General features: G+C 40.5%; 1 protein-coding gene across 3 annotated transcripts in view; it reads right to left on the bottom strand.

The window, feature by feature from the left end:
• LONRF1 (LON peptidase N-terminal domain and ring finger 1) overlaps positions 1-26269 on the bottom strand; it is a 60920-nt gene that overhangs the window by 21718 nt on the left and 12933 nt on the right. The window contains exons 3-13 of one of the 3 annotated variants that reach the window (XM_039539528.1): positions 24176-24298; positions 23263-23409; positions 22452-22692; positions 22295-22364; positions 18579-18693; positions 17856-17977; positions 9690-9848; positions 9395-9557; positions 8522-8674; positions 3095-3156; positions 1946-3013 (exon numbers count right to left, since the gene is read on the bottom strand). In XM_039539528.1, the coding sequence (XP_039395462.1) occupies positions 2998-3013; positions 3095-3156; positions 8522-8674; positions 9395-9557; positions 9690-9848; positions 17856-17977; positions 18579-18693; positions 22295-22364; positions 22452-22692; positions 23263-23409; positions 24176-24298 (1371 nt within the window). In that variant the 3' untranslated portion in view covers positions 1946-2997. Of the gene's footprint in view, positions 1-1945; positions 3157-8521; positions 8675-9394; positions 9558-9689; positions 9849-17855; positions 17978-18578; positions 18694-22294; positions 22365-22451; positions 22693-23262; positions 23410-24175; positions 24299-26269 lie in introns of those variants that run through there. The other 2 variants (XM_039539529.1, XM_039539526.1) reach the window with 2 other exon arrangements.

Raw genomic sequence — 26269 nt, 5'->3', positions numbered from 1 at the left:
AAAATTGTTCTCAGTATCTGCAACACATCAACTACACATCTGTCAATGTGAACACAGGAGGAGGAATTTAGTATGGCACAAAGGAATAGCTAGCAATAACCGAAAGAAGATTGCTTAAGGTAAATAGCCAGAAAACTTTCCTAACAGTAAGATGTATTGGAGTGTGGTATCTAGTATCTTGTTCAAGGTAACGATGGCAGTCCCATTCCTGTAAGCATTTAGAACAAGACAGGAAAAAGTGCTAGGAGACATGAAAGAACAATCACATTTACAGGGGAGACTCAGGATTTTTTCCATCAAAAATGGACCACCATTTTTATAAAAAGACTTATAAACTACCTTCCTTCCCATTCACAATCTCACCCCTGTGGCAATTGTAGTGATTGCTTCTGTGGAATAGTAGTATTAGGAAAGTAATATTAGTAACTAATGCAACGTGTTTTGCTCTTTTGAGAGCATACTGATTTTGCTTTATTTTCTCTTCATTATCGCATTTTCTCTCACAGATATTCTTCTCCGACAGATTATTGGCAGCTTCAAAACCAGGAGACAGATCCTGTTTCCTCAGTGGCCATTAGCACAGACAGTTAGGTTGGCTCCTCATTTTCAATAGGCCTCCAAGGTTCCCATTTCTAATGAAGACCCTGCAAGCTATAAAAGCAGCCAGAAAGCATGCGACTAGCCAGTTCTTCAGACCAGGGATTCTCAACCTTTTTCCTTCTGAGCCCTCCCCGCCACATGATATAAAAACTCCACGTCCCACCTATGCCACAACTGGTTTTCTGCATATAAAAGCCAGGGCTGGCATTAGGGGGTAGCAAGCAGAGCAACTGCCTGGGGCCCCAAGCCACAGGGCCCCCACAAAGCTAAGTTGCTCCGGCTTTGGCTTCAGCCCCAAGTGGCAAGTCTCAAGGCCTACGCTTCAGCCTCATGCGGTGGGGCTTCGGCTTTCTGCCCTGGGCCCCAGTGAGTAACTCAGGCCCTGCCTGGAGGACCCCCAGAAACCTGCTCACAGCCCCCCAGGGTGTCCCAGACCCCTGGTTGAGAACCACTGCTTCAGACCACAAGTATTCACCTTCAGAACTGCTCTATTAAATCCTTTTTCCTGTCATCTGTACTATCTATGAAGGAGGGAAAAACCCAAATCAAACCCCCAAATGCTTCTCTCAGGTCTGGAGTTCCAACTGATTTGAATAGGATATCAGGATGAGACTTTGCAACTGACCCAGTACTAATTTTACATCAAGAATATCAGACACTTAATACCAAAGGAACCAAGTGGGTATAAAATTAGAGTTGCAAAGACATTGTCAACAGTTCCTGACAAAAGGTAAGTAGGGGCAATAGGAGCAAATAAGGAAGGGAGAACCTAGCCTGACTAAAGCCTTTAAGCAGAGAGTATTAAGAACTTGACTAAAGGTTCTTTAGTTCTCTTCCCTTCTTACTAAACAGTAAAAGCTGGCATTTTCCACAGATAACATTAAAGAATAATACATTGTGTTGAGAAGACTGTAAGAATAATCAAATTGCATGAATTTGAGGAGCCTCTAATATCTGAAGAAGCCTATGGGTTGAGGACAGAACAAGGGACATCGAATTTAGTAAAATAAAAGCTCAACTTCTTAAATTCTTAAGAACGTCAGACACCCTAAGTATGGTGACAATTTAAAATAAAAAGGACGGAGAAACCAAAACTATAGCTAAAAATAAGACAGACAAGGTATTCTGGTGGGACCTCATTAGTGTCTGGTCTGACTGAATAGGAACTGATGGCAAGAAACCAATGGATGGCATGAAGTGTTTGCGACCCTGATCTAAACTAATAATGCTTCTGACTCTGTGTAAGACACTCCGCGTCACCCCCCCCCAACCAATGGAAATGTATGAAAACAATTTTTATAAAAAAGTAACATTTAGTTAAGTTACAAAATGTTACAAACTTAGCTTTTCTTGAAAATTAAATATATTAGCAAAAACAAGATTTGTAAGAAATATTTTACAAATGATTTACATACAAGAAAGCTAATGTGTCAGATATTCATGGATCTGCAACCAACGGAAATTAAAGTACCAGTTGGCAGCATGAATTCTAAAACTTAACACTGCAGTGGGCTCTACTATTAATATGAATAAGGCATAGAGGCAGCAAACAATTTATAAACTTTTTTTGAAGTCATCCTTTAAGCTTGTTTTTTCAAAAAAAAATCTGAATGCACAATTCCTAGCATATTGTACTAAAGCTCTATAAACTACTTAAGTGCTTAAGGACCACCAGTTTATAAAGCCCAATAAAATTGTAACTGGTATTAAACATTTGTTTTCAATTTTCCCTTTAAACGTGTACAGTTATAGGTACATAAGCCATATTCACAGTTTAATTATCTTTGACAGAAGTACCATGTTCATTTTTTTTTGCAGTTGTTCCTTAAAACCAGCTCTAATATCATAATTCATGTCACTTGTTCTGTGATGCAAATATTTATAAGGTATTAAGAATCTGTGCCATAGTCAAGACAGTTCAGCAAGAGCAGTAATTTCCAACAGCAACATTCAATACTATATTTCAAATATTTGTGCAAATAGCAACAGGACAGTTGTATCTGAGGCAAGCTCTTATTTGCAAAAAAATGCATCCTTAATGCTGTAAACTTGGACTGTCAGCCTTAAGTCTTGCATTTCCCACAGCTTTAAAAAAAGTCAGTGGCAATAAATTCTCAAGTCTTAGCATGTCTCATACATAGTGCAAATCATGTAGAGTTTTTCCATGTTCTGTGGCTGGACTGATTTTGGCATGTGCAACTTTAGTGGTCTATCCTTCTAGTTGAAGATAGTGTCCATTTGAAAAACCAGATGGTTCAGGAAGTTGGTGGGGGGAGAGGGGAGGAAGCAGTTTCATCACACTTTTCAAACCAGCACTAGATGTGCAAAGGCAGCAAAAACTCCAGCTGTGATTACAACCAGAAAAGAGTAACTCTTCAGGAAGATCCAGGCGGTTAGTCACTTGGACTGGTCTCTAGAAAAATATGTGAGTATATGTTGGATTTTGATTAGACGTTCTTTCAAAGACATCATTGAGAGAACTGAGATCTGATACCTGGGGTCTACAGGGAGAACAGCTAGAAGCCACCAACACCAAGCCGGTCCATTAGGTGTTGCCTAAAATTAGAGAATGAATTGGATTATTAAATTAACAATTTAGCACAAGGAGAATAATATGCTGAACAACTTTTAAAAAAGGCAAAAGCTAACCCTGGAACAAAGTTTAATCTAACACTAGGAATCAAATTAAGTTATAATCCTCTTCTGGTGTTTCAACCATGTTACACTCTCTCCTAGAATCCCTTCTTTAGCTTCCTGTTTTATATTGCATTTAATTCAAGACCCATACCCTCACCTTCAAGACTTACATAATCCTGGTCTCATGTACAACTGCTCTCATTCTCTCTATTCCCTCTCTCAATTCTCTCTACTCTGCACCTCTACTTTGGAAAGGTCTCCAGCTGCCAATCACCTCCCTCCTCTCCTCAAAATACATTACTTCCATGAAACTTTCCACCCTTGTTTTCACCAATAAGCTTACTACACTCCCTCTTTTAACACAAAAACTGTCCTATGTCTTATTGTTAGTGCAAAGAATCATTTAAACTTATGGCACTACACTACGCAATAACTAGTGTTCCACGTTTTCAGTTTTCATTGTAAAAGAAATTCCGGTAATTTTTTGATGTTTATTTTCCAAACATTAAAACAGGGATGAAATTGGGTTAATTTTTTTTTCTAAGTAGGAAAAATCAAGAACAAAAAAAATTCATAATATACACATTTTACTACAGTAAAACTCTTTAAATGTACGAAGTTGATTAGTTTTTCCAGAAATCCTGGTTTGTGTCTGGTCACAATTTTCTCCAAAGTATCCTAACTCATGTTGAGCCTCTAGCTGTCTTGGAAGTAGTCCAATTTTGAAAATTAGCGCTATGCATCAATAGATCCAGGGAATATGCCCAAAGCTTGCCATACCACTTTGCTGAAGTTGGGAGGTGTGTCTTGATGATTGTTCCAAGTAGTCAGCACATCCAGTTTCATGTTGTCAGGGTTAGGCATGTTCATGCAAGTATTTCAGATCTGAAATTTCATCTTTAGTGGTAAATGGAAGAAACACTCCAGCATAATGGATGTAGTCTGTTGCAAACCTCACCTTGAAGAAGGGTGCAACACCTGGGTGACATTCCAAAAAGAATCTTTGGCACAAAACTCTTCAGGGTCCAGATTACGGGCCCCAGTCAACTCTCATTTATCAGTGAGTTGTGTTGAAGGTTTTGAACATTTTTTTGTTCTCGTATTCCAAGGTCGGAAGGATTTCCAGAAACAGCTGGGTTCTCTCAGTGTTTCTCTCCTACACCTTTTGTGCTCAATTTCAGCTGAGATTTTGGTTGTCAGGATCCGGTAAACATCTGTATTGGCAAACACGTTGGCAGTACTCAAAGAAAACTCCAGTGTTTTCTGTATGTGTCACACTGACTCCAACTTTTCAACAATGAACACTGCCTTGGTATGCAGAATCTGCGGTCATTTTGGTTATTTGCCAGTATCTTCAGAGTTCCTGCTTTAGAATCAATCTCAGGATGATCTAGGTCTTCTAGGAGATGTATTAGCACAGTCCATCCGTTATTTACATGACAGGCAGAGAAGTACAAGATCATCCACTGATGTGACACAACAGGGGTACGCAATTGACAGTTGGCTCTGCACTTGTCTCACCCTCTGTAAAATAAAGCCTTCAACTTGTTTGCATGCTTGAAAATGGTCCCGAATCCAATAATGCAAGATTTCACATCTTTCATTTCTTCTGTAGCAATAGCTGCTGACAGTACAATGTTAATCTGATGAGCAGGACCAATAATGTGTAGAGCTCTAGTTTCTGATAGAGTTTAATCTCCCATGCAAACTTACCGATGTAGGAAGAACTCACCGCAGAACTGTACACTGGGTTTGGCATTAGCCATTTTATTGTTCAGATGAAAGCGATCATCATGGGGTTTTTTCAGGTTAGGCCTAAATTTCCAGCGTTGGAAATAATCAGCCAATATGTTAAGATCTCGGGTTAGAGAGCATCTGATGGTATGGAGGCTAATGCACTGAGCAGCCAAGGCAATGTCATTTGCAGGTATATTTGCAGCCACATTTTGCCAAGTTAGTTGGTACATCTCAAAACATGTCAGTCATCTTCTTCCGTATGGCTTGGGTAAGCAGCGATTGCAAATTTATATCTAGATTTGATAGCAAGCACATTCCTGCAGCAGTGAGTTGGTGAAGGTCTTTCAGGCCCCCAGCAAAAGAACAAAGGGCACACCAAGATATACGATGTGCTCCATTGTTTGTGCCTGGTGACCACAGTTGCATATAGGTGTTTACCTCATTTTCCATTTAAAGAGGGTTTGTTGATGTGATTTAATCTGCACCAGTCTTTCCAACTGGAATCAAATCCCAGAGGTTCCTCAGCAGGGTCAACGACAAGCTGTTTATTTTGAGAAGTCGAAACGCTCCATGTGGCTCTCCATTGAACCGCAGTGTAAGGGTATTAAGGCAGTTCCACAGGGGGTTGCGGGATTTAAATTTTTGTCTTTGGCAGGTTCTGCAAGTCATCGTGCAACGGGATCCTCATGTTTTCATTGACATGGTTGAGAAAGCGAGATATTTGGGAAGCTCTTCTAATCTCTGGAGGCTGGATGTGCAATAGGACCAGAAGCCAGTCAACTGGAGTCAATCTGAGTATCCCTGACACTATGCACATGGCATTATTGAGATGAGTATCAAGGAGGTTAGTGTGACTGCTGTGAGACCACACTGGTGCACAATATTCAGCCACAGAATATACCAAAGGTCTGTTTGTAAGGTCTATGCACTGGAGCCCCATGATATTACACCCAATTTCCTGATAACCGCGACACGATATCTGACCTTATCTTGGGTGTTCTTGAGGTATTTTTGAAAGGTTGAACTCCAGTCCAGTGTAACAGCAAGATACTTTAGATTAGCTTCATGGCTAATGCTCTCACCGCAGAACTGTACGCTGAGTTTGGCATTAGCCATTTTATTGTTCAGATGAAAGCGATCACCATGGGGTTTTTTCAGGTTAGGCCTAAATTTCCAGCGTTGGAAATAATCAGCCAATATGTTAAGATCTCGGGTTAGAGAGCATCTGATGGTATGGAGGCTAATGCACTGAGCAGCCAAGGCAATGTCATTTGCAGGTATATCTGTGGTGTATAAATTAAAAAGTATTGGGGCCAGGATAGATCCCTGAGGTATGCCAGAGTTAACAGTTCTTAACATGTCAGTTATTGCTGCGTTGACAAAACAAGTGTCAGAGGAGATGACTCACATCAGCACAAAACAATGTGGGTTTATTTGCTTTAAAATCAAACTAAAACAAAAGGCCAAGAATTGGACCGTCCAGAGCATCAGGAGACTTGTCAAAAATCAGACTAGATACCACATGTCCATCAATTTTGTTAGATACTAAAGCATCATCATTTTCTTTCAGATACTTAAGAGAGGGGTTGTCTGTACTAGGAAAGGTTTTTGCTGGTGGACAGTACTGCCGCACAAAGTCACCAACAGGGCCCTCTGCAATTAGCAGTGGTTGTCTGTGTGTGTTCTTCGTTTCGTCAAAGTAACTGACACAATCGCGCTGTGTCCTCTTTCACTAAAGCCCGGGTGAAAGCTCCTGATATTGACTGTTTATCCCAAAACCCACTTTCTTCTTTAAGCTTCTTATATCGCTTACTTTCAACATGCTCCTTTTTCTCAGCACGAGCAGTGACCTCATTGTTGCAGAACTTGGAGCACGATGCATCCTCTTCATTCCAGTCTTTACCTTTCTTGAAAAAATTTTAAGCACTGATTTCTTGTTGGTATTCAGGCATAGAATTGAATTTTCACTCTATGTTTACCTTTTTAATCCTCCACAGATAGGGAAGGTAGACTGTTTAAATTCAGTGCCGCACTAAAAGGACAGAAAGAAATAGGCAGCAGGATTTCCTTGTGAGCCAATCATAGCACAATATTAACTTGATTTTCCGACCTTTACCGTATGTGTTTTGTGTTTTACACTGTGGAACTGCTTCGGTCTCTGAGCTGCAGGACAAACTCTAATGCTTTATGCAATTGTTGTAACAAAAATAAGTACCCCAGAAAAATACTGAATGGATAAGTGCGTGTAAATCAGTAAAAAACAAAACTCCTTTAATAAAAAACTGGTAATTTAATCAGTGAAAAAAAAATCAGCAAACACTGAAAATGCAAAAACACACAATAAGCAAGAACAATGAAGTTTCCAAAGGAGAAAAATCTGATATAATCAGTAATTGTTGAGATCTGTAATATCTGAGCATGTGAAGTGCTATATAAATATTATTTACTTCCAGCTGAAAAGTTGTTGTATACCAAGTAGTCAAAATTAGTCTTGCAGAAGCTTTGGCTGAAAAGCACGAGTACTAATGCACAAAATATAGCCATCAGTGTTTGAAGAATTTCTGCAGATTGGGTGTCCTTGTCTTCAGAATAAAATACTACCAATATAAAAGCAGCATAGGAGAAACTTGTAACAAAAAGAAACAAATTTAATCCTTAGCTAAATGAAGCTCCTCTTTAAATGGGAAGTTTTCGGCTATGGTCAGGCCTGACTTCTGTTCACAGTTACAATTTGTAGTTGCAAAATATAAGCCTGCACCTACAAGATCTGTATCCACAATGAGGTAACTATGTAGCTAACAAGGGCTTCGCAGATCCACGCTGCTGCAATAGATGCAGCAAGTGTCGATTTACTGGGTCTAGTGAAGGCCCACTAAATCAATGGCAGAGCACTCTCTGGTTGACTCCAGTACTCCAGCTCCCCCAGAAGAGTAAGGTAAGTCAACTAGAGAGCATCTCCTGTCAATGCAGCGCAGTGAAAACACAGGGGTATGTCAACCTAAGCTACGTCGACTCCATCTACCTTATTCACATAGCTGGAGTAGCATAAAACTTAGGTCGATTTACCCTGGTAGTGAAGACAAGCCCTATGACTGCTACTGTCCAGTGTGCCCACAGAGGAGACTGGAACACTTGATATTTAGGGCCAAATTTAAAGTTCACCAATGAACTGGGTTAGGTATAGTATAAGACAAACCTATTTGACGAATAGTGGTAAGAAGCTATTTAAAATAAAGATGATGTTTATTTTTTGCTAACTTTTTAGATAAAAATATCTACAAAAAAGCACTACCCTTCCCCGCCTAGAACGTCAAGGAGGGATCCATGCAAAGCAACTGCAGCACACACACACACACACACACAAAAAGGCAGAATGACCCCTGTTGCTGCTTAAAAAACAGCTATAGCTAGTGGAAATGGGAGATGGTACTGCATCCTCCACACAGCAGATCCCTATAAAAACTGCTTTAAGTATGTTATGTTTAAAAGTTAAGTTTTTTTTAAAAAGAAGTAATGAATGAATAACTGATGAAAAATCTTAGCCCACCTGTAGGTTTTCCTCTCTCTCGGGCATTGGCCCAAAGTGCTGAAGGATCTGGCTGCGAAATTTGTTTCTCAAGCTTTGGAACCAGCCACAAGCCTGATTGTACACCACATCATGAAGTTCTCTCAGTTTCTTCAGCTCTTCTTTATCTGCAACCTATGACAGAATACTAGAGTAAGCTTAAATACACAACATTACATTTCACATTCCATTTCAACTGTTAGTAACAATCATGAAGCCTCGGCATTCATACAAGCCTTGAGGAGCAATGGCAGAAAGGAGAAAAAAAAAGCATTGTGGTACAGATATCCCTCACTTCAGGCCAAATACCTCTCACAAAATAGCAACATGACAAGAATTATGTAAAACAAATGTGTGTTTAATTAGGTCATATTTACAGTCCTGCTTTAAGTCATTCTGCACTTGATATACACATTTGACAGGCCCACCATTTCCATTATATTCTTTACTATAGTCACACATTTAGATCAAGTTCTAATTCTGATGCAGCTAAACTCTAGAAATCAATATTTTGGCATATTTCGTAGTTATGCTGGATAGCTAATAGCTGTCCAAAATTAGAAAAATTATTTATTGGCAATGTATCAGTTCAAAAGTAATTTTTACTTCATGAAAGTTGATAGTATTGATGGGGGGGAGGGTGTGGAAGCACAATTCTAAGATAAATTTGTCATCTCAAGAGGTCTAGAAAATCTTAGCTATTTTTATTTTTCTTTAATATTAGGAGAACCATGTCTCCCAGCAACTGTTCTGTAATCCCAAATATTTGAAGCCAAGTCTTTATGAACAAATGATAGAGAAAACTAAGAGTGTTGGTTAAGAGGAGTGTTACTGCTCAGATAGAGTTCTAGATACCTTAATATCTTCCAAATATTCGATGTCTGCAGTACAATAGCCATCTTTCATCCCTCTTCGTAAAACTCTAAATCTCTTTCCACCAACTGTGTCAACAACAGACCTCCCATCAGGTAGGAAATGAATATTCCTAATTTGCAGCATACAACCATAATCTGCAAAACTAGAACCAGAAGCACTGTCAGCAATGCTAAATTCACAATTTTCTAACATTTTTGCAATAAAACGGAGGCTGGGGGGAGGTAGAACCATACAGAACTCTTAGCTGCATAAGAGCATCAGAATGTATACTTACTTGTTTTGAGGGTCACTGATACACATCCCAAATTGTTTAGTCCCAGTTTCCATACTTCTGCGAATCATCAATCGGTATCTTGGCTCAAACACATGAAGAGGGCAAGGCACAGTGGGGTATGCCATAGTGCAAACAAACATCGGAACATTCTTGGTCAAGCTAAAGACAAACCCAAAATAGATTAAATATACATTTGAAATCTAAACACAAGACTGTGCCAAGCCATAATAATTAACAGCAAAAGTGCTGCACTACGTTTATTTTGTCCATGGCTCATGTAGTAGCAGGTAATTAAGGGAATGAAATAGATTTGATCAAAGAATTTTTCCAAGCTGTTTTTTTTTAAATCAGTGTTTTTATTTTTGCTAGAAGCAGAGTTAGCATTAAAAGTTACCCTGTAGCTTGCACTATACCTCTGCCTTTCAGAATGTACAAATGGTCATTTGAATGTTAGTGTTTTGCTCTGCACTGTTAAGCTGCTTAAGTGGTAGTTTCTCAACAGTATTTTCTGACATAGACAGAGGCTCTAAGACAGACAGAGATGGCTCTAAATAGTAAAAGGAATAACTTGAAAGTCACAATTTATTTGAATGTTTTGTACTTATTAATAAAAATAACCCCTAAGATTACAACTGAAAAATTAGAGAATGCACAAAATAAACGAAGTGGGGAAAAGAGTACTGTTATCGATCATGCAATTCTGAGGGAAACTCAGAAGTAAGCCTCTTGCAAAGCCCAGGCAGAAGCAATTTACCTGTAACAGTAACAAAGCTGAAACTGAAGAGACAGTATGTAGGCACAGAGAAGGAAGAGAGATGGGCCTGATCATGTTAGGTGGTGCTAATCTTGAGCTCAAAGAGACCATTATAAAAATGTGTGATTTTATTTTTAACTAAAATAGGACATTCATTAGTTTTCTGAAGTTAGTAAATTTAAATACTAAGTTGACAACTTTCCCGATATTTAATGTTCCTTCACAAAATTATGAAATGCCACCATTAAAATCACTAACAAATGATACTGACAGGGTAGAAATTTTTGTAACTGGATTTCTTCAAGCTGTGTCCCCCTATGGGTGCTCCACTTGAGGTGCTCACACAGTCCTTCAATCAGAGATTTTCAGCAGCAGTGCTCATTCAGTCCACATGTTCCCTAGCTATTCTCATGCCCTGTACAGAGCACATATAGAGCTGTGGATAGACTGCTCTTGGTTCCTTCTCCACTGCAAAGCCTAAGGAAACGAGGCTCTGAAGCAAAGTGGAAGGTGGGAGGGTAGTGGAGCAACCATAGGGGGACACATTGAAAAAGCCCAGTTACTAAACAAGGTAGCCAACCTTTCTCTCTCTTCGAGTAGCGTCCCACCTATGGTGCTCCATTTGAGGTGGCTCCAGAGCAGTATCTTTTGAAGGAAATGGGAATTTTGGAACTCAATCTAAGACTGACAGTAAAATTTCAGAGCCTATGACAGCATCTACTCAAGAAGCACCAAGTATGGTATGGTGTTCTGAAACAGTATGAACCAAAGCTCATGAAGCAATCTGGGAAGTGAATTGACTAGTTATGTGAAAGTCTGAGCTAACTCCCGGCAAGAAACAAGGGTGTGGTCAAAGGAATACCTTTTCTTTGAAAGAGACAGCATATGGAGGGTCAGCCATCAAAGTCTTTGGGCTCAAAAAGGCTGTTTTCAGGGAGTGATTTAGAAACAAGCAGGTAGCTAGTAGTTCAAAGGGAGGCTTCATCAGAAAGTTAAACTTAGTTCTTAAGTCCCAGGTGGTAATGAGATATCTGACATTTGGGAAAGATTAGATAATCTTTTGATGTGTCAAGAAGTTGCAAGGGTGAGCAAATACCAAGAAACCCTCCACCAGAGAATGGAATACTGTGATGGCCACTACAAGAGCTTTAACTGAACCTAGCGTAAGATTTCCTTTTTTCAGAGCAAGAAGATATTCTTGCATCTCTGAGGTAGCAGAGTCAGCAAGAGATTGGTGCCGGTCAGTACACCAGTGGTAAAATCTTTCTATTGATGATGGAATCTTCCTTACTATTCATCAGGACTTCATATCCTTCTCCTGAGCAGGAGAGTGCTAACCCTGAGAGTAATCTAGATACCAAGCTTTGAACTGCAGTGTTCAGGTTGGGGTGAGGAACATTCCTCAAGTTCCAAGTGGGAAGACTGGACTCTGATGGAAGGCTGATGGAGGCGAGGCAAAGGTAGTAAAGAAACCATGCTAGTTTTGGCCAGGTTGGTGCAATCATGACACCTGTGACCTTGTCCTGTCTGATTTTGTTTAGCACCCTGAGGATGAACAGCTTTGGGGAAGAGCATAAAGGAGATTCTCTTTCCCTGGGAAGAGAAAGGCAACCCCCAGAGAATGACGACACAGGCCTCCTCTTGAGCAGAATTTCACACAACTCGACAGAGAAATCTGCATGCAAGAAATATCTGTCCAAATATGGATTTATTTTCCACTTGTGATCTTGAGTGAAGTGACTGCTAAGATCAGGATATGGTGCACTATTGACCAGTTCCCTCTCCACGAAGGCAATAAAGTTATGGAAGGAGATCTCACTCTCCCTTACTAATACAATAGTACATACTGGCCCTGTTGTCTGTCATCATGCAGATGGATTGACCCATGGGCGGCGGGTACCATAGCCCATGCTCTGCCCCCCATATCCCTTCCCTTGCTTCCCACTCTGCATGCAGATCCAGTCCCACAGTGCTGGCCCCGGCTGGGGCTAGGCCATGCACCACCTGCCCTCCCGGCACTCCAGGGGGTGCTGAGGGAGCCCCTGGGCTCTGGTGGGGGTGTGGGGAAGGGACGGGGGCTCAGGCAGAAGGCGTGGGACTGGTGGACTAGCCTCCTACAGCCAGCAGTTCATGCGTTGCCCATAGATTGACCTTGTATCATACGGAGGAAGTGCTGTCAGGTATAATTTACAGCTTCAAGTTCCAGAATGTTGAGGTGCAAGGTGGACTCTTGGGCAGTCCACCTGTACTGGGCAGTCCAGTCCCACAGATGAGCTTCCTATCCAAGGAGACACATGCTGGAAACTACTGTAACAATGAGAGGGGGACAGTTAAATGCAATCCCTGTGCACACATTGTCTGGATTCTTCCACCAGTCGAAGGAGACCAGCATGTGAGGAGGAAGAGAGCAACTTGTTTAGACGGTCTCTGTTACAGGCATAAAGTGTCCTGAACCAAACTTGGAAGCAACACAAATCTAGGCGAGGATGTAGCATGATAAAGATACATGCTGGCATGAGCCTGAGAACTCTGTTGAATTTGAGCAATTAAGTGTGACGGAGTGAGGAATATGTCCTTTGGCAGATAAGATCTGAATGTTGTAGCATCAAGGGTAGCCCCTATGAATTCTAGCCTTTGCAGATCTGAGCTGAAAGCAAAACCTGTTGAACAGAGACATTTACAGCACTTCTGACTTGAGAGCCAATAGTTGAGGTAAGGGAAGATGATTAATGCCAACTGGTGAAGCTGTACAGCAACTATCACCATAATGACTTGTGGATAGCTAATGCAACGCAGATTTTTTTAAAAGGGTCCAGAGGTGATCCTGGCTATTACAGGCCAGCAAGCCTAGCTTCAGTACCAGGCAAATTGGTTGAAACTATAGTAAAGAATTATCAGACACATTGATAAACACAATATGTTGTGGAAGAGTCAACACAGCCCTTGTGAAGGAAAATCATGCCTCCCCAATCTATCAGAATTCTTTGAGGGGGATCAAGAAACATGTGACAAGGGTGATCCAGTCAATATAGTGTAGCTAGATGTTTAGAAAGCCTACGAAAGGTCCCTCAATCAAGGGCTCTTAAGCAAAGTAAGGAGTCATGGGATAAGAGGGGCGGTCTTCTTTTAACCTGTTATTGATCCATAAGACAGGAAACAAAAGGTAGAAATAAATGGTCAGTTTTCACAGTGGAGAGAGGTAAGTAGTGGGCTCCCCCAAAGATCAGTACTGGGACCAGCGCTGTTTAACACATTAATAAATGATCTGGAAAAAATGGGTGAAAAGTGAGGTGGCAAGTTTGCAAAGGATACAAAATTACTCAAGCTAGATAAGTCCAAAGCTGACTTGCAAAGAGTAACAAAGGGATCTCACAAAACTGGATAACTAGGCAACAAAATGGCAGATGAAATCCGATGTTAATAAACGCAAAGTAATGTACACTGGAAAACATAATTCCAACTATACATACAAGATGATGGGGTCTAAATTAGTTACCACTCAAAGATCTTGCAGTCATTGTGGATAGCTTTCGGAAAACATCTGCTCAATGCACAATGGCAGTCAAAGAAGCTAACAGAATATGAGAAACCATTAGGAAGGGGATAGAGAATAAATCAGAAAAACATCATAATGCCAATATATAAATACATGATAAGCCCACACGTTGAACACTGTGTACAATTCTGGTCATCTCAAAAAAGGTATTAGAATTGAAACAGGTACAGAGAACAGCTACAAAAATGATTAGGGGGTATGGAACAACTTCCCACGAAAGCTCATGCCCAAATAAATTTTAGTCTAAGGTGCCACAAGGACTCCACTTTTTTTTTTTTAAATAAAGACTGGGACTGTTCAGCTTATAAAAGAGCCAACCAAGGGGAGATATGAAAGCAATCTACAAAATGATGACTGATGTGGAGAAAAAGTATCGTCTATCTCTTCAGATAACACAAGAACGAGGAGTCACCCAATGAAATTAATAGGCAGCAGGTTTAAAAACACATAAGGAAGTACTTCACAAAATACAGTCAACCCATAAATTTGTTGCCAGGGCATGCTCTGAAGGCCAAAAGTGTAACTGGGTTCAAAAAAAGAATTAGATGAGTTCACAGAGGGTAGGTCCATCAATGGCTATTAGCCATGATAGTCAGGGACAAAACCCCATGCTCTAGGTGTCCCTAAACCTGTCTGCCATAAGCTGAGACTGAACGACAGGTGATGGCTCACTTGAAATCGCTTTGTTCTGTTCATTCCCTCTGAAGCATTTCGCCCCAGACATTGTCCGAAAACAGCTTATGGCTAGATGGACCATTGGTCTGACCCACTATGGCCATTCTTATGTTCTTATAACTTCGTGAACACCCTGAGATCGGCAGACAGTGTGGGTATGTCTACACTGCAACTAAACACCTGTGGCTGGCCCACGTCAGCTGACTCAGGCTCGCAAGGCTGAAAAACTCCAATGTAGATGCTTGGGCTTAGCCTGGGCTCTGGGATCCCAAGAAGGCTCCAGCTCAAGCATCTACATTGCAATTTTACAGCCTTGAGAGCCAGAGTCAGCTGACCTGGGCCAGCCACAGCTGTTTAATTGCGACACAGATATGCCCTCTGAAGGGAAGAACTTGATATTGGTAATAGTCTTGGCCTACCAGGAAGAACTTCTGTGAGAAAGGTGTATTGCAATATGAAGATATCTGTCCTCAAGGCTGAGGGTCATGAAATAGTCCCCCAAATCCAGGGATGGAATGATAGCTGCAAGTTTCACCATCTTGAATTTCTGTACCCTGACACAGGTATTCAGTATCCTTAGATATAGAACTGGGCTCCACTCACCTCTCTTTTTGGGAACCAAGAAGTACCTGGAATAAAATCCTCTTCTGCTGTACTGAATGGGAACTGGTTCCTCAGCTCCTGTGCGAAGAAGGGATAGACCCTCTTGTTTCAGAAGATGTTAGTGAGATGGGTCCCTGAAAAGGGATAAGGAGTGGGGCACATAGGGAATATGCAGTGGAAGTGGATGGAGTACCCCAGTGATATAACCTCCAAAAGCCAACTGTTGGAAGTAATATGCTCTGATGACATATGAAAATGGAAGAGTCGATCCCCAAGAAGTAGGATGACAGACGTGGCAGAATGGTGCATCATTGGATCTGGATCACGGGAGGATTCCTGGTCCTTGACCATGGCATCAAAAGCAACATATGGCAACGATGGACTACTGCATCAAACATAGTAACAGTTGAGAACTTTCCCTTCTGCATCCTGCTTTTTTCTTGGGTGGCTGCAATTGCAGTAGGTGGGGAACTGGGATGGACATGATCTCTGGGCTATGTGAGATAGACTACACATTTTTATTTGCAGGTGTATATATCCCCAACAAACTAAGGGTCTCCCTGGAGTCCTTTAGAGAATGCACAGAGTCATTCATGCAGTCACTAAACAATTTCAAACTATCAAAGGGAAGGTACTCTACTGTGCTTTAGACTTCTCATGGAAATCATGAGGACTGGAACCACGAGACTCTACCCATAACTATAGCTATGGAGATGAAGCTAGTTGTCATCTCTGCTGCGTCAAGAGAAGTTTGCAAGGGTCTCCTCCCCAAAAAGCTGCCCCAGTGCTTCTGTGATAAATGTTCAATAAAAGAACTCAATTTTGTATAAATTGATCTGATTACATTTTGCCAGAATTGACAGATAATTAGCAAACTGGAATTGCAGGGTTGGAGAAGGTGGAGGGTTACCACCAAAAAAGGTCTGAGCTTATGTTTTTTAATCATATGGGGTCATCCTTGAATGGTGTTGCCTATTATGCTCATTCACTGCATTCATTACCAGAGAATTGGGGCAGCATGAGAAAATAAAAATTCAGAAGCACTAACTAAGATATGTTTACCCTCTTAACTCGGGGGGAGGGGGGGAGAGGGGAGTAGGAGGAGTCTGCCAGATCATTTTGGCAACTTTTAATAGTGCCTCACTTATAAACAAGGCTACTGGGTCTCTTGGACTTCCAATGGAATCTAGAGAGTGTCTGCCACTCTTTCATCAAGTCCTGAAATTGTCTGAAGTCATCCGCAGGAGTTGTGAAGCGGGGAGAAGTTACTGTACTGGGGCACAGGCAGTACAAGTGAAAGGTGATATAACAGGAATAACTCAAGCTGAGTACCAGGGATCTTGAGCTGAGAAAAAGGCTCAGGTTCAACAGAGACAAATCGGAACACTTGTGGTGGGTGAATCTGCATAGACATTTGATGAGACCCAGATGCTGAAGCCTATGCTATCAAGGGGTGTATTAGATGTTCCACATCTTGCTGTACCAAAGAGGTGGCTGCAGATGCAGGCAGTACTGACTTCTTTAGTGCCAAGTGTTTGGCATCAGAAGCACCTTGTTCAGATTTCAATGGTACTGAGGGCTTTTGAATGATGGGTACCGTTTGTCTTTTACAAAGACTTTGACTTGGAAGAAACTTTGGTACCACAGCTGCTTGAAGCCATTGTGAAAGTCTTTAAAGGGTGTAGGACCTCCGGCACAGCAGGCCTCTTAGCAATATGGTCTCTCAAAGGAGTACTAGTTCCTCTTGGATGAGGCTTTCCCCATTTTGCTCAAAGGTCTGTCTCTCAAAAACCTAGAAGGCAATTGAGCTGTGGAGACTGACCAGGCACTCCAGTAGCTCAGAGGCCGATGGTTGGAGAGGGGAATATATCAAGACCTGTATCTGAAGCTGGACAAAGTGAATGCTGTATCATGAGGAGCCAATGTTATCTCTGTCGCTCCTGGAATGACTCAAAGCTCATGCGAATCTTGTGCTTTAAAACACACATGTATCCCCAAAAGAGTGGATACAGTGTGAGTGGCAGTCACTAACTGGGAAGGATTCCTGACAAGTGAGGCAAAGTTCAATGCCTGAGGATTTAGGTATGCCTGAAGAAAAAAAGGCCTCTTTAGAGAAGAGCCCTATGTACGAGGGATAGTGGTGAGACACAAAAGGCATGACAAAAAATGAGAGAAGGACCCCCCAAAACTAAGGTATACAATAACTACAAAGAATAAAAACTAAAATAAAAAAAATTAAAATTAAGTTCTAAAAGCTAGTTTTGTAGTTCCTGTATGAGGGCACAAATGAGTTTCTCTGTCTCAAGCGGAGTCATTCTATAAGGAACTGAGGGAGGTCCATCTGTTGCAGCCCTATATATCCTCAGTACAGGGCATGAGAATAACTGGGACACATGTGCAGACTGAATGAGCACTGCTGCCAAAAATCTCTGATCAAAGGCATATGCACAGCTCAAGTGGAGCACCCATAGGGTCACTATTTCACAATGCCACTTTGCAAAAAGACAGTAATCTTGCTTTCAAATTTTCTTGGATTTAAAAAAAACAACCCAAGAAACCAAACACATAGTAGGCTTACTCTGAGAGTTCAGCAGTTTCTTCATCATGAATTCTTCTTCTCTCAGATAGTTCAGCAGCCAGATATTTTACCACCAATTCTTCCAGTAGTACTGTGACACTGTATTTCCTAATTGCCAAATACTAAAAAAATAAAAAATTATATATTTACCATACAACATTTCTCTTCCAACTGTTTGCAGTATTCTTATACAACATTAACACAAAATTCAGCACTATTTTTAATTAAAAGTACTGTAATCAGATATGGGACTACAAAATCTGTTTTAACAAAACTTAAGATATTCCTGAAGTCTTAGTTGTAAACTCTAAAATTATTGTAACTGAAAGAGAACAAATTCTCTACTTTTTTTAGTTTATTTGGTGCATTTGACAAGACTTGAGCCTAGTCAGTGTCAATATTTCCTCTGCATAGTCAGTTTCCCCAGCTTTTCCACAGCCACAAGAGAAAATAATACAAAGAAAAAGATAGCAAAAATTACAAGAGCAGGCAAGGGAACTTTAATTGACGAGGTATTGAAGTTGGTAATGCTTTAATTCTGCAGCATGGGTAAATTACGTGGCCACCGAAACATGAACATATGAAGTCCCATCAATACCTAATTGATTGTTTTTTGGATTCTGAAAGCATCCAAGATCTGAGTGGACTCACGTCATCTGGGTTTTGTGGGATGCTGTATGAAGTTCCTTCTACTACAGTTTAATAGGTGTTGTGAATATTTACCTCTTTTAAGCTCTCTTTACATAGGGGACACTGTGGGGCATGGTCTAAACAGCGTTCTAAACAATTCTTGCAGAAGGTATGTCCACAAGGGGTTGTCACTGGCTCAAAAAATAACCTGAAATTTTTTTTTAAATAAAAAGTCAACAATTGATAAACAGTTATTCTAACAGCTTTTAAATAAATTTTAAAGAATTCTAGCTACGCTATAAGAAAATAGACAAGTTAAATGAAAATCAGAAATACAAGATTTGTGCTAGAATTTTTTTGAACGTTTTCCATTTTCTCAACACTGCACAACTTAATGTATTCTGTGCTTTGTAGTCAATTTGACAACATTTCTAGGTTCAAATATTTATATAAATATACTTTTAGACATTAAATAAGTTACACAAATGCAGACATTCTTCCTTAAAGCATTAACTTAATGTGATATTACAATGGTAATGATATACTTTAACCAACATCATATGCACACATAACTACTTCTGATTTTTTAATACTTTAGAACATATGGTGTGTATTTATATGACACACCAGAAAGATTTGCAGTTCCTAAGGAGCCTATCAAATAACCTACTAAAAGATGAAGTGAGATTTTCTAAGAAAATACATATGTAAATCCCTATACTGCTTTGAGAATCTCAACCAATATCTGAACCCAAATTGACAGTATTTGTCAATTTATCCACCAAAACAAAAAACGACTTCTAGATAAAAAAATGTAGTCTAGCCTTAAGACATTCTCTTCCTTGTGTTATTGACATTTAAGAATGGAATAACATTTTTAACTATCAGTTTGTGTCACAACTATAAAACTAAATACAAGTATGTCCTTACCAATACTCATCTACTAAGGGTATGTTTACATAGCAATGACAGCCCAGGGTCAATGGGAATTGAGTCAGCTGACTGGTGTCTACATTGCATTTTAACCCTAATTTAAGGATTTTCTGGCCCATGCTCGAACCTAGGGCTTTGGGATCCACACTACTGAGCACAGACACAAGTCAAAGTAACCCTAACCCAGAGTGCCTAGCACCCCCTATTTCCCATAATGAGCACCTGAATATATAAACTGCATAATTAGCACCTTTGGTGGCTGTCTCAGTAGAAATGACTGCAGTTTGAGAAAAATTTACACTGAACTACCATCTAATCTGAGAATTGGGCTCTCCACCACTAGGCTGTGTCACATTGGTAGGAAAATGCCGACGTGCACATGTTCTGAGGATAATTAGTACATCAGTCTCCAGGGCTCTCAAAGTGTTAAAATGAAAACTGTGCAATTCTTAATTTTTAAAATGGAATGCTCAATGGAGGTGTTTTTGTTCAGTTGGCTTTTATTTCTCTGTTTTGAAATTTGACATAAAATGTAGGTTTCAAAGGACCCACCACCCCAACCCAGTTACTGCCAGTGAAGTGAATTCCTAGGGCTTGAGGTATAGTGTGCTCCAGCACCCCCCAGGGATCTCTTCTCCCTGCACCCACCACACCTGGGCAGGAGGGGCCTCCCACTCAATACTCTCACAGTGCATGTTGCCCAGACACCTCTATACACATAGCTAAGGAGGGCGGGGATGGGGGAGAGCTAGGAGCAAGGAACAGAGAGCAGAGTAGGACCAAGTGCCTACCCTGCAGGGACAGGGAGCAGCAGAACTCCTGGCTTAGCACAGCCAAGGGAGGGATGATCCATGGGAGAGATGACTCCCACCTATCCCTGCTCTGGGCAAGCTCTTCACAGCAGCTAGGAGCCAAAGCCACTGCTGCAGGAGGCTTCAGGGAGGTTTTGGGGCTGGCTCCGACTCACCATCCTGACAGCACATACTGCCTGGACACCCCTGCACATGAAGCTCCAGGAAGGGCAGTGGGGTGGGAGAGAGAGCAGGGCAGGGACCAAGCAGCTACCCTGCAGGGAAGGGGAGCAACTGCAGTGTTGGGGGATCATCCTTCCCTAGCCATGTTGAGCAAGGAGCTCTGCAGCTTCCTCTCCCTGCAGGGCAGCTGCTTAGTCCCTGCTATGCTCTCTGGCCCTTGCTCCTGGGCCCCTCTGGAGCAGTGCACGCAAGGGAAGGCAGTGTGCACCAAAATCTGGCTCTGCTGTTGTGACCAGGAAGCAGCTTTTTGCAAAAAAGCTTCTGACCGCTCTCCATTAAAAACCCTGTAGACTCTCTGATCGTGTGCTTGCAGACTAGTGTTCAGCAGATAACGCTGACCTGAGCTGCTGTCCTCTGCCCAAGGAGGTATGGCAACAGAGTGCAATAGATTGTACCACAGACTGTTGGCGCAGAGAGGACTAAGGAAGTTTTCCCCAAGAAACTCTTGGGTACATCCAGAAGACTTTTGGGATCGAGTCAAGCAGGGACACGTGCACACAGGAAAGCAACAGGGCTCGGACCCTAGGTCCCAGCTTAACATGGGCTCGGACTCTCTAGCCCTGCAGAGTCCTGGGACCCTAGGTTTGAGCTCTAGTTTAGAACAATTGGTGTGTGGACGCAAAGGGGGTTAGATCTGAGCCCAGGCTTACACTGCTGTGTAGACATAACCACTAGTTTGCAACAATAAGGGTAACAGCAAGGGCCCAAGAAGTCTAGGTATTCGTATGTCTATGCTGCAACATAAGCCCAGGGTTCAAACTCAGGCTCAAGTCTAATTCCCCTCCTTCTATCTACATGCACATCACATTAACCCAAAGCTCAGACCAAGGGTCCCAGGACTCCATAGAAGTGGAGGATCCAAGCCAGAGTCAAACTCAGACCCCAGGTTCAAGCCCTATTGCTCTGCAATGTAGACAACTCCACTGGACTTGTGTTCCAGGAATCCATCAAAAGTATTCCACAATCCCACCGACCAACTTTCTTTGGTCTTCTGGAGGTTCCAGTTTAGTGGAGAGTAAAGTTTTTCCACCAGACACCATGAACAAAAGGCTAGAGCAGCGATTCTCCAACCTGAGTGATTCAGAAGCCAAATTAGCGATCAACATTACCCAAGAGAGTCATAGTAGTGTGAATTTGTTAATTCATTTACTATAGTACTATATATTCATATTTAAAAACAGTATGACAAAGGAAATTTAGTTTTTGAATAGATATAATTTTCATAGCAAAATGATGAACCAAGTATTATTTTATCAACTACAAATGGTTAACTTAGTAAAAGCTTAGTTAATAACTTAGATTGGTTAATAATTAAAATCACAGAATAATTTTAATATATGCTGCAAAGATCCACAAGAGACATATTAAAGAGTCCCTTGTAGCTCATGAGCCCTAGTCGGAGTATCACAAGGCTAGAGCAACCATATTTTGGGAGGGCTCAGTTGGATTCAGGCTCACATAATGCAGTGAAGACACTGAAGCCCCAGGTTGGGACTTCAACAATTCCTAATCTGGGGTTAAAAATGAGCATATGTGCGCAAGCTCTAGGTTAACAAATGCAGGGTCTGCTAACTCAAGTTCTACTACCCCTGGGCTTACACTGCAGTGTAGACATACCCATAGACTCAGACTATAAGGCCAGAAGGGATCATCATCATCATCTAGCATGACTTCATGCCCATTGCAGACCACAGAACCTCACGCATCCACTATTCTCAAATAAAATAGACAATAAGGCAAGGCATAACCTCTTTGCCTCAGTTTACATATAACAAAACATATCTGCCCACATCTATAATGCAGATGTCACATGGAAGATACTAAACAAATAGTAAATATTACCTCATACACAGAGAGCACTCAAAATCTGCCACATCAATTAAGTGCTGTGGAACGTCCCTTTTTGTAGTTTCTAAAAGAAACAAGAGCAGATACCGTTTGAACACAAGACCAAAATCAAAATAAGTATGTCTAACATTGACATTAAGTGACTATTTACCTCCTGGTTTTTTATGTTTGCTTCTTCCATCGTCACACACGATTGCATCCTGTTCTGAAAGGGAAAGCTTCCTTTTTAGGAGAGCACCTTTTTCCTGGCTAGAAAGCAGAGGTTCAGAAGAAACCCTTTTTAATCCATCTCCTTTAGCAAGATTTTCTGTTGAGTTAAGAGCATGGACAGATTGTACACGATTTAGGCTTCCTCTGAAAGACTCCACTGTTATCTCTGGCACTCCTAAATTCTATAGAAATAAAATGAACAAAGTTAACAATACTTATTCTCATTTTCAAATTGCAGCTATCATTTATGACAGCTGAACATGAATAAGCTGAAGCCAAATTCAGATATCAACAATCTTCTCCACTGCACGGCCAGACTCAGTGATTAATTTATGGAATTTGGCAAGTCAAGAAGGCATTTGGTGAAATTAAAAAAGGGATTAAAAGCCTCTGTTTCCTTCAAAGAGGAAAATAATTTTGGAAAATAAATTTAGAATTATTTTTATTTGGAAAAGAAATCTATAATAATATCCTTTTTATTTTGGAGCTATTAGCGTTAAATCTTAAATAATGAAAAAGTTCACTAGATTGTGCCTTACGAATTGTCAAAAAATTACAGTACTTTCCAGCTGATTCATGAAATCTAACCGGAAAGTCTGCAACTAGCAGGAAGAAAGATGTAGCAGCATGTGTGTCCATTAGGAAAGGAGCTTAATAAAACTTTGATAAATAGCTTAAGTTCTGATGCCCTGAGTTTGTCTACTAACCAAGGGGAAAAATACATATAATACTATATGGTTTTAATTACTTACCTGCTCTGGACAAAGCTGTAGATTACAGCCAGACTCTTCCATTTCAGAACCAAGTGTAAAAGGTTTATTTCGAATATGAGGTGAACTCCAAGCAGATTCCTTCAGACTCTCTCTCACATTTTCTGGTGACAGCAAATCATACAATGTCTATAAGATAAACATCTTAACATTAAGATTGGGGGAAAAGATTCAGCTATAAAACTTTAGTTAATATAGCTACATAATCACCATGAAGAAGCTTACTTTGTATCAAAATTTCTTATTTTAAATATACCCTTCCACTTATTCTCTTCCTTATAATCAGCTGTAGCACAAGTTCAGTTCAGTAGTAGTTCTCCTAATTGAAAGGTTTATATCCTTATCTTTATACACAAGTTAAGCTCTTAAATTCCCCCCTTATAGGAAAATAATTATCTTCTCCCAACTCTTATTTAGGTGTTGTGTAACTAAACAAGATGCAGTTCTCCAAAAATGTTAATCTGTATTGTGCAAAGTTGACAGCACAGAGATATTTATTTCCACAGAATGAAAAGCTTAAAGTGTTTGATTTCTTACTCAAATTTGTTTGACACCTACTGGAAAGTATAAAAATCTGATTTCTGTTTTACTTGAAAACCATACGAACTAGAATGCTAACTGGGTTAAGTATACATATTCTCCCCTAAACCAACTTAAAAAAAAAAAAGTATTTTTGTGGAATACATGGGCACACAACCTCTTATTGCATCCAAGTACATTGGGACCCTCTACACAGAAAATTAGATATGTGAAAATAAATCACCCAAACTTTAGTTGAACTTCATTTTACAATTACAGATGTGATGAGCATAAATACACTGAAGACTGAGATTCTAGGGTAAAGTGGGCCAACTAAGAGAGAGAGAGAGAAGCACAGTTTATAAATACAAGTTACCTTTTCCACTTCTAGCTTTGCTGGAACAAAATCCTCATCAAGGGATAAGCACTGTAGGAACAGTTGTAAGGCATCACCTACAAACCCAGCATCATGAAGCACCTTTGCTTTCCTGAAGTAAATCTGAAAATATAGAAGTAACACTTAATATTTTCATACTTTCATTAAAGAAACTAGAATATTAATATTCGGGCACACTAGGGCATTGCATGTCTTTTCCATCTCACATGGAGGTGAGAATTAGAGATCTTGTGGTAGGGAAGAAAATGTACCTCTTCTGCAGACCTTAGAAGGTCCACAGAAAGAAGGAACATACTATGCTCTCTAGTCTCCTTCCTCCACACAGCTACAGTAGAACCGCAGAGTTATAACTCGGGAATGGGGATTGTTCATAACTCTGAAATGTTCGTGACAAAACATTATGGTTGTTCTTTCAAAAGTTTACAACTGAGCATTGACTTAATACCAGGGTGGATTTAATTTAAATCACTAGTCAGGAAGACTCAATTTAATGATGGTTTTCTACATAAAAGTACATTCTTGTTGGTTGTTATAACCTTAATACATATTCTTCGCAACTCAGAGATAGATGTTGCATCTGTACTCATTCATTAGCCTGTTCGTTTATAAGCTGACCCCTCAAGATGGTTAGGTAAAAATACAAAAACTGTATGACCCTTTCATAAGCCAACCTTATATTTCAGGAGTTGGCAAACTTTGGCTCCCGGCCCATCAGGGTAAGCCGCTGGCAGGTCGGGATGTTTTGTTTACTTGGAGCGTCTGCAGGCACGGAGTCCCTCAGCTCCCAGTGTCCACGGTTTACTGTTCCCAGCCAATGGGAGCTGCGGCAAGTGGTGCGCCACTTCCCACAGCTCCCATTGGCTGGAAACAGCGAACTGCGGCCACAGGGAGCTGAGGGGCTCCATGCCTGCAGACGCTCCAGATAAACAAAAGCGACAATGTATTATTCAATGATTCCATAGGAGTTTAAAATAATCAAATTTTGGTGTAATACCCGTTTATAAGCCGACCCCCACTCTTTGATGCATCACTTTTTTACCAAAACTATTCAGTTTATGAACAAGTATATATGGTAGTTTCATTTTTAGAAGGTACACACTATACATTTTTAAACAGTGATTTATTTTGAAAATCTTTTCAGGTTAGTTTTTACAGTTATATCTATCATATCCCCCCCTTAGTCTCCTCTTTTCCAAGGTGAAAAGTCCTAGCCTTTTTAATCTCTCCTCATATGGGACCCGTTCCAAACCCCTAATCTTTTCAGTTGTCTTTCTCTGAACCTTTTCTAGTGCCAGTATATCTTTTTTGAGATGAGACAACTACATCTGTACGCAGTATTCAAGATATGGGCATACCATCTATTTATATAAGGGCAATAATATATTCTCAGTCTTATTCTCTATCCCCTTTTTAATGATTCCTAACATCCTCTTTGCTTTGTTGACCGCCTCTGCACACTGGGTGGACGTCTTCAGAGAACTATCCACGATGACTCCAAGATCTTTTTCCTGACTTGTTGTAGCTAAATTAGCCCCCATCATATTGTATGTATAGTTGGGGTTATTTTTTTCCCATGTGCATTACTTTACAATTATCCACATTAAATTTCATTTGCCATTTTGTTGTCCAATCACTTAGTTGTGTGAGATCTTTTTGAAGTTCTTCACAGTCTGCTTTGGTCTTAACTATCTTGAGCAGTTTAGTATCATCTGCAAACTTTGCCACCTCACTTTTTACCCTTTTCTCCAGATCATTTATGAATAAGTTAAATAGGATTGGTCCTAGGACAGACCCTTGGGGCACACCACTAGTTACCCCTCTCCATTCAGAGAATTTACCATTTATTCCTACCCTTTGTTCCCTGTCCTTTAACCAGTTCTCAATCCATGAAAGGACCTTCCCTTTTATCCCATGACAACTTAATTTATGTAAGTTGGACATAAATCTGGTGGACATAGTGTACTTAGATTTCCAGAAAGCATTTGACAAGGTCCCTCACCAAAGGCTCTTATGTAAATTAAGCTGTCATGGGATAAAAGGAAAGGTCCTTTCATGGATTGTTCCCTGTCCTTT

This window comes from Mauremys reevesii, linkage group 5 (genome assembly GCF_016161935.1).
Source record: "Mauremys reevesii isolate NIE-2019 linkage group 5, ASM1616193v1, whole genome shotgun sequence".
Taxonomy (NCBI): domain Eukaryota; kingdom Metazoa; phylum Chordata; order Testudines; family Geoemydidae; genus Mauremys; species Mauremys reevesii.
This window is presented reverse-complemented; position numbering and strand designations above follow the sequence as displayed.